The sequence below is a fragment of the Stegostoma tigrinum genome, chromosome 8, assembly GCF_030684315.1.
Source record: "Stegostoma tigrinum isolate sSteTig4 chromosome 8, sSteTig4.hap1, whole genome shotgun sequence".
Classification (NCBI taxonomy): Eukaryota; Metazoa; Chordata; class Chondrichthyes; order Orectolobiformes; family Stegostomatidae; genus Stegostoma; species Stegostoma tigrinum.
The window spans coordinates 58,780,627-58,796,573 of NC_081361.1; the positions used below are offsets into that span (position 1 = coordinate 58,780,627).

General features: G+C 40.0%; 1 protein-coding gene across 4 annotated transcripts in view; it reads left to right on the plus strand.

Annotated features, from left to right (window-relative positions):
- The window catches only part of patj (PATJ crumbs cell polarity complex component), a 347,670-nt gene that overhangs the window by 92,751 nt on the left and 238,972 nt on the right, over nt 1-15,947 (plus strand). For all 4 annotated transcript variants that reach the window (XM_059647917.1, XM_059647916.1, XM_059647919.1 and 1 more), the window contains exon 19: nt 4,622-4,831. In XM_059647917.1, the coding sequence (XP_059503900.1) occupies nt 4,622-4,831 (210 nt within the window). The remainder of the gene's footprint in view (nt 1-4,621; nt 4,832-15,947) is intronic.

The following is a 15,947-nucleotide window of genomic DNA, read 5'->3' on the forward strand; positions in this document are numbered from 1 at the left end:
CAAAAATATATTTTATGGTGTATTTGATTGCTTGTGATAATTCCTCAAACTCTGTTAAGTAATAGTGTTTTTTGTGTGCTGTATTAATGTTGTAGATTTATAATTTATGTAGAGATTTGGCATTGATAAATATTATTAATGTTGATTGTGATTTATGTAGAGAATTCGAAGTTTCTCCTTTATGGTATTGCCCAGTCCAATTCAACACTGATGGTTTTAAAGCCAAGAAAGTGTTCTGTCTTGAAACAACATAGCTGATGTTCAACATGCTGCACCACAGTATGTTATAATACCTGCAAGTTGGACCTGAAATGCATTGTACTGAAAAACAGAATGTTTACAGTCTCCCAGTTGGTGAGTGACTGTTCTCTGTTGCTCTGTCATGTAGAAGTTTAGAACCGGCAGCAAATTATGTATGTCGGAAGGTACATTTGCCTGGACTTAGACAACAAAGCTCCATTATGTGTTGTCTTCTGATTTATTTCATTAGACAAACAACCAATACCTGAGTGCAAATCTTCTGATTAGTTTCTAAATTTGGCATAGCATGTGGTGCAGAGATCTCTGAAAGTCAAAGTACATTTTTCATTTTAAAACTATGACTTATATTTGAAGTTTATCTAATAACAATCATTATATTCAATGTGGTGCTTAAATGGGAGAAACATAAAATGACAACAAAAGTTCTGGATTTAAGTTTTGCTGACTTCATTGAGATAGTCTGTGGTGAACTGGGAAGATCTGTTAATGGGGACAATGTCAGATTATCAGTGGAAAGTGTTCAAAACAATAATATTGAGCATTATTAGTATATATTAATATATGCCTAATTGTTAAGAGTTTTTGCCAAGCAAAGCAAGAGGTTGACAGTTAAAGAAGTAGAAGTGAAATATAATAATGCAAAAAAATTGCTTCCGTTAGCTGTGAAAGATACAAAGAATAACCAAGGGGAGACAAATTGGATTGTATGAGCTGTAGAAGGGAAGTGTGAAATGAAACTTGTAAGGGATATCCAAACCGACGCAAAACAATTTTTACTTGAGTTAAATTAGCAAGAAAATAAGTTGGTCAGACACAACTGAGAATGTTTAAACTGATAATTATACTGTTGTTAATGAAAATAAAGAAATGTCATTCGTGTTGAGGAATTACTTTTAATCCGTATTTACAGAAGAGAAAAACGATGCCTGATACCCTAAGGAGACTATTATTGAGTCATGTATTCTTAACCTAGCAAGGTATTGTTAATGAAGAAATTAATGGCAGCGAAGAGTGTCAAATCCTTGGGACCAGGTGTTTTCTATTCCAGTGCTTTAAAGGAGATAGGTGAGAACATTGCAGATGTTCTAACCACCATCTTCCAAAATTGCCTTGATTTGTATAAGCAGATGATGCTTGATGAAACTGAACGAATTTTCTGATGAGCTGACTGAAATCGTGGACAAAAGATTGTCTCTGTATTGCTTATATCAACTTCCTGAAGATATTTGCTAAGAGATAGCAAGCTAAATTTGAAGCCTGTGGTTTCAAGGCAAGTTCTTGAATTGGTTAGGACATGGGTTGAATGGCAGGAGACAGTAGGGATAATGACAGAAAGATAATTGGTATAGCTAGCAGTGGAGATATTGATAGATCGAGTGAGTGCCCAAAATTTTGGGCAAATGGAGTTTGATGCAATATATCGCAAGGTCATTGGCTTTGGAGCTAAAAGAATAAAGTAGGATAATCCTAAATGGCGAGATCTGTGATGAGTATGTGGTGTGGGGCCACAGATCAGCCATTATCCAAACAAATTATGAAAATGGTTTACTTCCACTCATGTATACCTGTTCCCATGTAATAAGATTTTATTGTCTTAGGAGGCCTTTTCTTTGAAAGGAATTCCTTAATTTTGTTTGATAAGGACTAACAGCTAACAAAATTGCCATGTATTTTTCCAGTCTAAGTGCATCTATGTTAAATTCCACAGTTTCTTGTTCATTCTTGAGTTCATATTTAAGAACAATGGTGGTAGGAATTTGCAGTAAAGATTGTTTACAAGTATTTTGCAGTTTGTTTTACAGGTTAGATATATACAAGTTTGAGTAATACACATACATCCTTCACCTCAAATTTCAGTAGTCTCTGTCAAATTGAGGCCTGACTGCGTTTTGGTTTTGTTTTGCTTACTTTTAGCAGAATGTGCAGAAACTTTACAAATTCCTAGCTTATCAGTGCTTGAAAGTTTACTAACTAGAAGTGAAAGTTAAAGAAGTTTGATTTGGTTAAAGCTTTATTCCATGTATCCCTATATATTCCCCCTCTCTGATGAAGGGTATCGGTCCGAAACGTCAGCTTTTATGCTCCTGAGATGCTGCTTGGCCTGCTGTGTTCATCCAGATTCACACTTTGTTATCTTGGATTCTCTACCATCTGCAGTTCCCATTATGTCTGATCACAATTTTAACCTCACTGTGAAGCCTCTTCCAGGGATACCTAACCTGAAGAAGTTACCCCCCTCCCTCCGGACCAACCTCAGGGAATCTCTCTCCCACTGCAACTCTCTTGTAATCCCTGGACTGACCTATCCCCTCCCTACCTCCCCACCTGTACTCTCCTCTCCACCTATCTTCTTTTCTCTCCATCTTCAGTCCGCCTCCCTTTCTCTCCCTATTTATTCCAGTTCCCTCTCCCCATCCCCCTCTCTGATGAAGGGTCTAGGCCCGAAACATCAGCTTTTGTGCTCCTGAGATGCTGCTTGGCCTGCTGTGTTCATCCAGCTTCACACTTTGTTATCTTCCATATATCCCCAACTACTTTGTTCTAATGAGGAACTATGTGTTAATGCTTCAGAAAATTTCATTTATTGATTTGTGGAATCTTATCAGGTTTTCACTAGGTAAAACTCAAAATTATTTTTCCGGGTTGCTTGACTGAATTATTTAATCTTAATTTCTATAAAATGAAACGTACGCGTTAATGCCTTAAATGATGAACTTGTTGCAGTGCATAATTCGTTCAATCTTGTTGACTGTATGTTATGTTGTATAAAAAAACAGAATAGGAATATGGGAAGAACATTTTTTCTCAATCTTGCTTTAAGACGTTTTTACAAAAATATGAAAGGAGCCAAGATTTTGTGATATCGATGATTTACATAATTCATGTTTTCTTTAACAAAGAGCTGTTGTACTTTCCAAAATTCAGTATCTCAGAATACCAAACATACCAATCACCAATCACAAAAAGACACCAAATTTATTAACGCTGTGTTATATGGACATTTTTTTGCTTATCCCTATCATGCTTTTTGACTTGTGAAATGTGTTAGCAGACAGTGCCATATTCTGTTACTTGAAGCATCTACAGTCCTGTATAATGCAAGATGAGTTATGTTTGCATGCTGTCTACCCATGTTGCTTTAGACTAAGGAAAAAAAAATCTCATGTAACAAACTTAAATGCCTGACCTGCCATTTATTTTGTGACCTGGGTCTTTTTACCAAAATGTATCCTTTTTGGAATGAAACTGGTAAAAACTGTTTTCACAATTTTTTCACCAGAAGCTGCTTTCAGTCTCTGATAGTTTTTTTTTAAACAAGTGACAATTGGCCAGTGAATAACTTCGGCCATTATTAAATAACATTAATACCTGCGTCTACACAGCATCTGTTCAAGTTCTCCTTGAAATAACCATTTTTCAAAGCTGAGCCTGTGCATTTAATTTTAGCAATCCTCTTAGAATTTTTTCAAAAGCTGTTAATTTTCCTAATTCCTTTTTGAAATTTCATTTTATCTTTTACTCTGTGCGGTTCATTAAGTTGTCAGACAATTGTTGCCATTCCTGTTCTCAGCCTGCTAGAAAGCGATAAAGATTTGAGTGGCTGGGGCCTGATGGTTGCAGTCGGAACATCTCCCTTCTTTCTTGAAGAAATATAATTCCGTGGAGGACCTTCCCTGATGTTGTTGCTGTGACTGTGTGCTAATTGCATGTTATACACTAGCAAAGACATTGTGCTGGTATCGTGGCATGGAATATGTAAATGCTTGCTTGAATTTCCTTTTAAGGCAATTTTCCTTGACTGATACATGTTGCTTGATTTCTTATTAATACTGTTACGCATTTTGTGAAATTTTGTGTTTCCTTTGTCACAAAAATGTTGGGTACTAACAAGTTAGCCATGACAGTTTGGCAAATGTGGCATACTTACGCAAAATAAACTGCCTGGAAAGTACGAGATAACGAAGTGTAGAGCTGGATGAACACAGCAGGCCAAGCAGCATCAGAGGAGCAGGGAAGTTGATGTTTCGGGTCTAGACCCTTCTTCTGAAGAAGAATCTAGACCCGAAAAGTCAGCTTTTCTGCTCCTCTGATGCTGCTTGGCCTGCTGAGTTCATCTAGCTGTGGACTTTGTTATCTCAGATTCTCCAGCATCGGCAGTTCCTACTGTCTCTGCCTGGAAAGTATGTACATTTAAGTACTATTCATAGACTGAAGCTTCATTGAAGTGTATTGCAAAGAACTTTTGGGATGAATCTATGCTTGTAGCTATGCACAGTTCGAGAGTGCTATGCATCTTTATCTGAGCTTGCTTCATAGCTTTGTCTAACCTATTTCTTATGGTCTCTGGCTCCCTCTGCAGGATCCTTTAGATCCCGCACGCACTGTTATTGTTATTCGCTCTTTGGTGGCTGGTGGGGTTGCTGAATGTGATGGCAGGGTGCTACCCGGGGATCGGCTCGTTTTTGTGAATGACTACAATCTAGAGAATACTGCTTTGGGGGACGCTGTTCAGGCACTGAAAGACGCTCCGACTGGCATAGTCCGCCTTGGCATCTGCAAACCAATGGTGGTAAGCACCAATAATATAATGAGCTGCAAACTTTTGATTGTTTCACAGCTATAAAATATTTTTTAGTTCTACGGAACACCTTTTGCAAATCAAAAACTTGCAATTTCTTTTGTTTTCATGTTTATTTACAGTTTTGCTTAAAATTGAATGTAATTCAAATATAACTGAAATAATTCTTTTTCTTCTTGTACGTCAACAGATTGAAGCAGCTGACTGAAATATAACAAATGTAATATATTACTTTACTATGTAATTCAGATTGAGACCATCATTGTTCCAGTTGGAGATAATCAAATGATTACACTTCAATATATGAAAGCATTCAAATTTTCTGTAACAGGATAAAAATGAAAATATTAAGTTTGGTGGCTTTCTGTCTCTTAAAAAGCTCAAATATTACAAATTTTACCAGACAACTTAAGCTATTTGCAATTTCTTTTTTAAGATGCCTGAATTTTTTTAAAATTGTGACTTTTTTTTCTTCTGTTAGGTAAAATGTGACTTTATTTACTTAATGGAAGAATCTGTTTGTCACAGGATGTTTCCTGCAGCCACCTATAAGCAACCTTGAAATAGATTTGTATTTTTCACAAAGCTATAATTGATAAAGAATTGATGAATGAAAAACAAATAAAGATCAAAGGACAGTACACCACAGGAACGGGCCGTTCAGGTTCCCAAGACGGGCCAACACATGATGCCTTTCTAAAGTAAAAGCCTTTTGCCTCTACTAGGTCCAAATTTCTCTCTTCTCTGCCTATTGTGGTATCTATCAAGATGCCTCTAAAACATTATATCTACCTCCACCTCCATTTCCAGCAGCACATTTCCATGCACGTATCACCCTCTGTCTAGAAAACCTCCCTCTGACATGTCCTTTAATCTTGCCCCATGTTCCTTAGAAATGGACACATCTATCCTAACCATGTTAATTTTGTAGATTTGTATCAGGTGACCCTCATTCTTTGTTCAAGTGAGAATAAACCAGTTTTGTCCTATCTCTCTCCGTAGTTAATACACTTCGAATCGAGGCAACATCCTGGTGAACTGCTTCTGTACCCTCTGCAAAGCCTCTTGAGGTGTGGCAACCATAAGCCGCCTCCTTGAGGTGTGGCAACCAGAACTAAACACACAAATATAAAAACACTAAATATTCCAAATGTGGCCTTATTAAAGTTCTGTACATCTGCGACATGACACACTCATTTATGTACTCAATGCTTCAATTGATGAAAACAAGCATGCCATAGGCCGCCTTGACCGCCTTATCCACTTGTGTTACCACTTTCAGGGAACTGTGGTCCTGTACACCTGGATCCCTCCATATCTTGATTCTATTAAGTGCTCTTCCATTTACTGTATACTTTGGTCCTATGTTAGATCTTCCACAATCCTTGCACTTGACCGGATTAAACTCATCTGCCATTTCTTCGCCTCAGTCTCCAGCCTGTCTGTGTTCCGCTGTGTTCTCTGGTAATCCTCCTCACTACCTGCTGCTCCTCCAATCTTTGTTTCATCCGCAAACTTAGTCATCAGCCATCTACATTCTCCTTCAAATCATTATATATCTTACATACAACAGAGATTCCAGCACTATTCCCTGTAGAACGCCACTGGCCATCGATCTAGTCAGAAAATCACTCCTCCACCCCTCTGTCTTCTATGACTAAGCTGATTCTCGATCCAACTTAACAGCTCATTGTCAATCCCATGTGCATTCACTTTTTGTATTAGCCAAGCATCTTGTCTAAAGCCCCATGCTAAAGTTCATATAGACAGCATCTACTGCCCTGCCCTCATCAATCATCATTGACACTTGCTCAAAAAATTAAATCAAATCTGTGAGACACAACCTCCCCCAAACAAAGCCATCCAAATGTGAGTAAATCCTGTCCCTAAGAAGCTTCTCCAATAATTTCCCTACCACTGATGTAAGGCTCACCAGTCTGTAATTTCCTGGAATATCCCTGTTGCCCTTCTTAAACTACAGAACAAGATTGACTATCCTCCAGTTCTCTGGCAACTCTCCTGTGACAAGAGAGTAAAAAGATTTTGGACGTGGCCCCGTAAAATTTCCCCACCTGCTTCCCTCAGCCTTCTGGGATAGACCCCATCAGGTCCTGGGTATTTATCCAACTAAATCCTTTTAAAAACACCCGTGCATCGTTTTTATATTGACTTGTCCTAAAATATCAACATATCTCTCCTGAGGCTCAACAGCTACAATGTCCTTCTCCTTTGTGAATACTGATGCAAAATATTCATTAAGGACCTCACCCACTTCTGCTGACTCTGTGCGTAAATTCCTTCTTTTGTCCTGAGTGGAGCTACCTTTCCCTAGTTATCCTCTAGCCCCTGATATATATGTAAAATACCTTGGGATTTTCCTTAATTCTGTTTGCCAAGGACATTTCATGGCCCTTTTATCCCTCTTAATTTCTTCACCTCTTTTCTGTGATCTCTGTATTATTTCAGGGCTCTGTCTGTCCTCAATTTCCTAAGCTTTATGTATGCCGTCTTCTTTTTGAATGAGCTGTCAATTTCTCCGATCATCTCAGGTTCCTGAATCTTGCCATCCTTATTTTCTCAGCAACATACTGGCCTTTATAAGATTCCCACATAACAGATGTGGGTTTACCCTCAAACAATTGCTGCAATCTATTTTCACCTGAAGACTACTCTTATCTTTATTCTCAAGTAACTTTATCAGAAGCCACCAAACACCAGATGGTAGTCCAACAGATTTATTTAAGATTACAAGCTTTCAAAGTGCTGCTCATTCATCAAGTAAAGTGGAAGGAGATGCACAGGCACAGAATATACAGACGCAAAGATAATGGCAAGATAATTCCACCTAATTAAGAGTGTCAGCATATGAGTACACATAGTGTGAGTAGAGTGTTGACAGGCTGACTAACAAGTGAAGGGATGGCCTATGAACTGATTAATTAAAACTGAGAGATAAGTACAAACAAGCAAAAATAAGATGGTATTAGAGACAATCTAAATGACTAGGATAACATGAGTAAGTATTAAAGTGGCATGACAAGGGTCTAACCAAATATCAAGTAATCAAGAACTAAACAAACTAATTGCTTGTGATTATCTCTCTCTGCCTTAATTAGTTTGTATGGTTTTTGATTACTGACAAAGGAGGACTGCTTCAATAGCTTGTGATTTTAAATAAACCTGTTGGACTATAACTTGGTGTCATGTGCCTTTTGATTTTGCCAACCCTAGTCCAACACGAACATCTCCACATTATAAATAACTTAATACTGACTGAATTATGGTCACAGTTGCTGAAATACTCCCCCACTAAAACTTTGATCACCTGGCTTGGCTCATTCCCCAATACCTGTCCAATATGGCCCCTTCCCCAGTTGAACTCTTTACGTGGTATTTCACAGAACCATCCTGGACACACCTTAAAAATTCCACCCTCATCCGAGTCCCTGGGTACTACGCAAGTCCCAGCCAATATGGGGAAGTTAAAAGAACCCTCTACGACAACCCTGTTGTTTTTACATTTTTGTGTTGTCTGTCCACAGATCTATTCCTCTATTGCCCGCTGGATATTGGGCTACCAGTAATACAATCCCATTAAAGTGATGGCATCTTTCCTGAGCTGTACCCGTATGACCTTGCTGGATTAGCCCTCCGAGGTGTCATCCCTCAGTACAGCTGTCATATTCCCCTGAATCAGTAATACAACTCACCTCCCCTCTTTTACAACTTCTCTATCTAGTCTGACACATGTGAATCGTGGAACATTCAACTGTCAGTCTTGTCCCTCTCTCAACCAAGTGTCTGTAATTGCTAGTACATCACAATTATATGCATTAATCCAAGCTTGAAGTTCACCTGCCTTGCCTCTCATACTCCTTGTAATAAAACGTATATACTTCAGACCACCAGTCCTGCCATATTCAGGAACCTCTTCCTGTTTGTTCTTCCTCTTAACCTTACTGGCCTTAGTCTCTGACTCGTTCTCAGTTGTTAAACTTGCTGACCCACTGTTCTGATTCCTGCCCCAATGTCACAAGTTTAAACCTACCTGAGTGGCGTTAGCAAACTTCCCTGCCAGGATATCGCTGCAACCTGTCCTCCTTGTACAGATCCCACCTGCCTGGAAGACATCCCAATGATCCACATGCCTGAAGCCATCTCTCCTACACCAGCTCTTTAGTCACACATTTAACTATACTATCTTACTATTCTGGACCTCACTGGCAAGTGACACAGGAAGTAATCCCAAGGTTACAACCCTAGAAGTCCTGCTTCTCAACTTTCTACCCAACTCCCTGAACTCCAGTTGTTGGATCTCCTCTCGCTTATTGCCTGTGTCATTAGGACCAATATAGGCCTATGACCTCTGGCTGCTCACCATCTAGGGAGCAGCAGCAGGGAGGCCAGAATCAGAGTCTCACTTGTGGCCATGGAAATGCTTATCTATACCCCTGACTGTACAGCTTCCTTTCACTACTGCTCGCGTACACTTCAATCCTCCTTTGCTAGTCATGGTGCCATTAATCTGGTTGGATGAATTAACATCAAATCTTCAGGTTACAGTGGTCAAAGTGTAATCCCTATCGGGGCATCTCGTGAAAAGAAATTGGGTTTACTTTTAAACTATTTTTTTTTTAAATATCCTTATGTTCTCCCAAAGGTGCTGTGATAGATTTTTATACATTTTGTGTGTGCATTGCACTGACTAAGATTAACACACAGTCAACTGCAGGCAGCTGTTATTGAATAAACTCTTTGTATATTTACCCAACAGAGAAGGCACTGTAACAAAATGCTCAGATATTGTAACCTACTGCACTATGTCAGCAACATACTACACTATGTCACAACATATTATAATCGAAATATAAAAAAGATACACGAGTGTGAGAATACAAAATGATGAAATGAGATTACTTGAAAATTTAAGAGAATGGTTTTCATACTTGTTTACTGTATTCACAACCAAAGTACGTGACCAATACTGCCAGATTAATTTGCACATAAGACTAGTTGTCTACCCTTAACACATGAGTATTTATTGAAAACAACATTTAACCAGAAATTGTGTTTGGAACATTTTTTCCTCTTTCTGCCTGCACACTTTCTATTAGTATGAAACACATCTGGCATTCTACTATTTCTGTCTGTGTATCATTTCTATTGACTTGTTGACTGTTCTCTCAAAATGTATGACAATCAAATCTGAACATTTGACCCTAACTGCCAGTTCCACCTAAATTAGATTCCCTACACTGTGGAAACAGGCCCTTTGGCCCAACAAGTCCACACCGCCCTTTGGAGCATCCCACCCAAATTCGTCACCCTATAACCTACACACCCCTGAACACTATGGGCAATTTAGCACGGCCAATCCACCTAGCCTGCACATCTTTGGGCTGTGGGAGGAAACCGGAGCACGCGGAGGAAACCCACGCAGACACAGGGAGAATGTGCAAACTCCGCACAGACAGTTACCCGAGGCTGGAATTGAACCCGGGTCTCAGCTGTGAGGTTGCAGTGCTAACCACTGAGCCACCGTGCCAAATGGTTGGGAGTTTGGCATTAATTTGGCGTCCTCAACAAAGACCGTGACTTGAAAGTTTTTTGAAGATTTGTAGCTGGGGTTGAAGACGAGGTTGTAGACTTCCTCACCGAGCCAGTGTGTTTGATTGCAGGCGCTTAGTCACCCTGCTAGGTAACATTGTCAGTGTGCCTTCGGTGAAGTCTTGGTAACCTGTCTCGCTTGCTTTTTATGTGTTTCGGTTTTCTGAGGTGGTTGGCATCACTTCCCATTCTGTTTACATATTGCTTTGCATATACAAACGCATTGAACTGGAGCTGACATATAAACCACTGAAAAATAGAACCTGAAATGATGCTAACCCCTCCAGCAAACTGAAGTATATAAATAACAAGCGGGACAGAACACCGACACTTCACTGGAGGCACACTGACAATGCCACCTTGCAGGGTGACAAAACGTCTACAATCAAACACACTGGCTCAGCAAGCAAGTCTAAAACCTCACCATGACTTACTTTCTGATGCTGGTAGATTTTATGATATCAGCAAACATTCTCGTTTTGACAAAATGCCGATTTGACTTGACTTTGCCATGAACGGAGTTTAAATGATAGGAGGCTGCTAATGTCTCGCTTGGTCATTTTACCTCTTTCATGCAAAAAGTCTTAACGATAGTCAGGCAGTTTCTTCTCAATCTTCATTAGTTATGTGAAGACATCTAGTTTTTTTTTTACAATAAGCCTGTTCTTATGATCTTGTGGTTTGTCCACCATGACTTTCTGAACAACGTTAAACTCTCTAAATTTCAGTCCTGGTGTATCATGACTCATAGAATCATCGTAGAATCCCTAAGTTTAGAAGGAAGCTATTTGGCCCATAGAATCGACACTGACCTTCTGAACATCACCCTACCCTGACCATCACATTTACCATGACCAGTCCACCTAACCTGCACGTCTTTGGACTATAGGAGGAGACTGGCCCACCTAGAGGAAACTTACAGAGACATGGGGAGAATGTGCAAACTCGGCACAGACAGTCACCCAAGGCTAGAATTAAACCCACGTCCTTGGCACTGTGAGGCAGCAGTACAAACCACTATGCCACTACGTCGCAACCTTTCAAAAGTACTTGGATGAGCACTTGAAGTGTTATAACATTCAAGACTACGGGATAACTGCTGGAAAGTTGGACTTGTGTTGATTTAGAGTAGTTTTGTCAGTGAAGATTTGATGGGCTGAAGGGCTACTTCTGTACTAGATTATTCAATGTTTCTCGGTCCGATAATTTCTCATTCTGGGACCCTTAACAGATTTTCACCAACCCTTGAAATTTTTTTCTAACTTTGAATCCCAGACGCATCATCTTGCTATTGCTTTCAAACAGATTAGCCCCTCTGTGGTCTTGATGAAACCCCTCACAAAATCTCTCTCTACATCTTGGTGGCATAATACCTCATAAACGGGATAGGAAACAGCCTTGAGCTACACTTGGTCCATTTCTACATGTGAAATATTCCTGTAGGTTTCTTTTCATCGCACTTTTTAGGCCATCTCACACATTGAAAAAATAATTGAGGACTGAGCACGAGATCTGTACAAGATTCTTCATTAATTTCTCTCGCAGACTCTGGGGATGTGTCATTTTTTTTGTTTATAAACTTATTCACAGGTTACAGTGGCTAGAACTGAGGCAATCTTCATGGGAAATCTCAAAAGAATATCGGCCTTTGTATGATCTCCTGATTTATAGTATGTCTATCATAATGATGGCTAAATTTTATCATTTGGTCCTTTCTGCTTAATGAATACTGCCTGTTCTTTGAGCACTTTGATCAATGCTGAGCAAATGGTTGCTGATCCCCTACTATAAATAACTTGGTCCAGTTTAACTCTACTTTTCTAAGCCAAGCCCTTCCTATCTGAAGACTTTGCTCTCTCTCTTTGAGATCAATGGCAAGTAGTAGGATGCATCATCATATTCCAGTCTAATTCTAACTTGCTTTAATACTGGAATACTGTTATTAGACTGTCTGGTCAGTTTCATGCCAATTTTGCCAAAGGAAATGTTATTTAGAGGTTTATCACTCCCAATCTGAGATAATAGATATAGCTGTGGCTTTATCAATGATGAAAGTAAGTAGTGCATTTCTGATGTTTTTACCGTGGGTGCTGCAGTTGTAGCTTCACCCTTATTATTCTCATCTTTTGTGTGCTGTTTCTCCTGTTCTTTGAGTACAACCTTTGATGATCCAACTTGATACCCTTTCTGCCAGTTTCCATATCTATCGTGTGCATATTTCCCAACTCCTGAATTAGCTTTGGATCTGTCATTGCCATTGTATGACTGTAGCCAACATCATAATCTGGCATGTCATCTGATTATGAACAATTTTTCTACGGTCTTAGCAAATGGAGCATTGAATGATTGGTGGCTACCATGGGAATGGTACCATCTAGGTTTTTGGCTATGAGACCATGAATCTGGCTGCTGTAGCCTGGACCTTGCTGATTTCCAGTGCACTCCTCCCACCCCCCATCTCAGAAAAGTAGCTCCCTTGCAATATGTAGCTGTTCTTTTCTGTTATTTGCATGGATGTAGCCTCGTTGTTGGTCTCTTTCTCCATCAACTTAGAGGCGTTCCTCAGAAATGTGGCCCGGGATCCATTCATGTTTTGACTTCCTGCAAATGTGCCTTGAAGGTTGAATTCTATGTTTGCATTACATCCTTGTATTTATCACACCACAACTGCAGTGGCTTAATAAGGGAGCTCACCCACCACCTCCTCAGGGGTATCTTAGGAGAGCCAGTGAATGATGCCCTTAGGTGAATTAAAACAAAAAAATCCACAGTGATGTGTGAATTTCTTTTAACTTGAGAACGTAATCTGTAGCACTCTTACATGGCAACTGCTTCCTTTGATGGGATATAGACCTTGGTGTAATCACATTCTTAGTCATGACATGAGTTTAGAATCTCGTTAAACTCAGCATAGTCCGTTGCACTGGGATTTCTTGGATAAGGCTGGTTAGACACTGCCTCAAATGTATCAATGCCTCAAATTATGAGAGTAAACCGGTTGATGTGGTTTATATGGATTTCAGCAAGGCGGTCGATAATGTTCCCCACAATAGGCTATTGTACAAAATGCGGAGGAATGGGATTGTGGGAGATGCAGCAGTTTGGATCGGAAATTGGCTTGCTGAAAGAAGACAGAGGGTGGTAGTTGATGGGAAATGTTCATCCTGGAGACCAGTTACTAGTGGTGTACCGCAAGGGTCGGTGTTGGGTCCAGTGCTGTTTGTCGCTTTTATAAATGACCTGGACGAGGGCGTAGAAGGATGGGTTAGTAAATTTGCAGACAATACCAAGGTCGGTGGAGTTGTGGATAGGGATGAAGGATGCTGTAGGTTGCAGAGAGACATAGATAAGCTGCAGAGCTGGGCTGAGAGGTGGCAAATGGAGTTTAATGCAGACAAGTGTGAGGTGATGCACTTTGGTAGGAGTAACCATAAGGTAAAGTACAGGGCTAATGGTAAGATTCTTAGTAATGTAGATGAGCAGAGAGATCTCGGTGTCCGTGTACACAGATCCTTGAAAGTTGCCACCCAGGTTGACAGGGCTGTTAAGAAGGAATACAGTGTTTTAGTTTTTATTAATAGAGGGATCGAGTTCCAGAACCAAGAGGTTATGGTGAAGCTGTACAAAACTCTGGTGTGGCCGCACTTGGAGTATTGCGTACAGTTCTGGTCACCGCATTATAAGAAGGATGTGGAAGCTTTGGAAAGGGTGCAGAGAAGATTTACTAGGATGTTGCCTGGTATGGAGGGAAGGTCTTACGACGAAAGACTGAGGGACTTGAGGCTGTTTTCATTAGAGAGAAGAAGGTTGAGAGGTGACTTAATTGAAACATATAAAATAATCAGAGGGTTAGATAGGGTGGATAGGGAGAGCCTTTTTCCTAGGATGGTGACGGCAAGCACGAGGGGGCATAGCTTTAAATTGAGGGGTGAAAGATATAGGACAGATGTCGGAGGTAGTTTCTTTGCTCGGAGTAGTAAGGGAATGGAAGGCTTTGCCTGCAACGGTAGTAGATTCGCCAACTTTAGGTACATTAAAGTTGTCGTTGGTTAAGCATATGGACGTACATGGAATAGTGTAGGTTAGATGGGCTTGAGATCGGTATGACAGGTCGGCACAACGTCGAGGGTCAAAGGGCCTGTACTGTGCTGTAATGTTCTATGTTCTGTGTTCTATCTGGCCCATTTTAATGGGAGTAACGTTTAATTTATTGTCACATTTTTTGTTCCCATTTAGCCAAATGTATAACCTTGGTTCATGATTAGACAGCCTTTTTGTTTGAGCTGAATTCAATAATCATCCTTGACTATGCCATTAATGCTATTTTTCCAATTCCATACCATACTGATTTACTGTGCACCTGAACAAGCTTTCGACTCATTCAAATTTCCTCCAAATAAATGTTAGCACTTCCAAAAAGGTTTTACAGTGTTCTTCAATCCTGACTTTCACAAATGGAATGTAAACGGAAATTCCATTCCAGCCTCCTCATCAGCTTTCTGTTGTGTATTGCACTAAGACAAACAGAATTGCAGGTATCCACTATAAAACCCAGCTGACATCTCCCCAGTAGGGGGGCAATTCACTGGGATTGCACAACACTACAGCTCAGATGACAGGAAGCATGGTATAACTGTTTTGGAGATGGGATGTTTGTCTGTTATTGAATTAATATTTAGTACTGGATGATGTTGCGGCCTTAGGCCTTGCAATGCCCAGAAGCAAAGGTAACTGATAATTATGCCATTCATATTTAGTATTTGCACGAGTGTGTCAATAGTCATGCAATATTTTGGAAAACAGGTTTTGAGGAAGATTGCGAAGGAATGTAATCTAATTATGAATTGTCTGCAGGAACAGAGAGATCTAGGGCTCAAGTAGAGAAACTGAAGAATTGGAAGGATGAGAACAAACAGGATGATCTGTGGTAGCTTGGAGGACAGGTCAGATTAAATGAGAAAACAAGTGCTCTCTTTATTGCTTTGGATGACAGCTGTGAGTAGTGATTCTACCTTTCTATTGAATTCTAACCCAGATATGTCTTTTGCTTGTCACAATATTGTCTTCTCTTGCCCTTCAAAAATCATTCCATTCGTGTCTGCTGCATTTCATCCTTTCTTAGACCTTGTCCTTTGTTCTTCCCCCTCCTCCCTTGCTTTCTTTGTCTTGGTCAAAAGGTGTTACATCTCTCACTGTTCATGCTTTGATGTACCGTGTTTGACCTGAGGAGTCAACCCTGTTAGTCTCCCTACATATGCTGCTGAGTTTTCACGACACTGTCATTTCTTTTTTTCAAAATTTCCTGCATCCAGAATGCTTTACTCTTAGAACAGGGATGACGGGCTTCATTTTTGTGCAGAAGTAGGATAAACCATCAGGTTAAGGGGAAGAGTTAATTGAGATGCTCCAAATTCCAAGCACATTTGATAGAGCTGGTAAAGTGAAGCTGCTTTAATTGACTGACAGGAGGGTTAGTAATCAGAGCAAACAGATTTAAGAA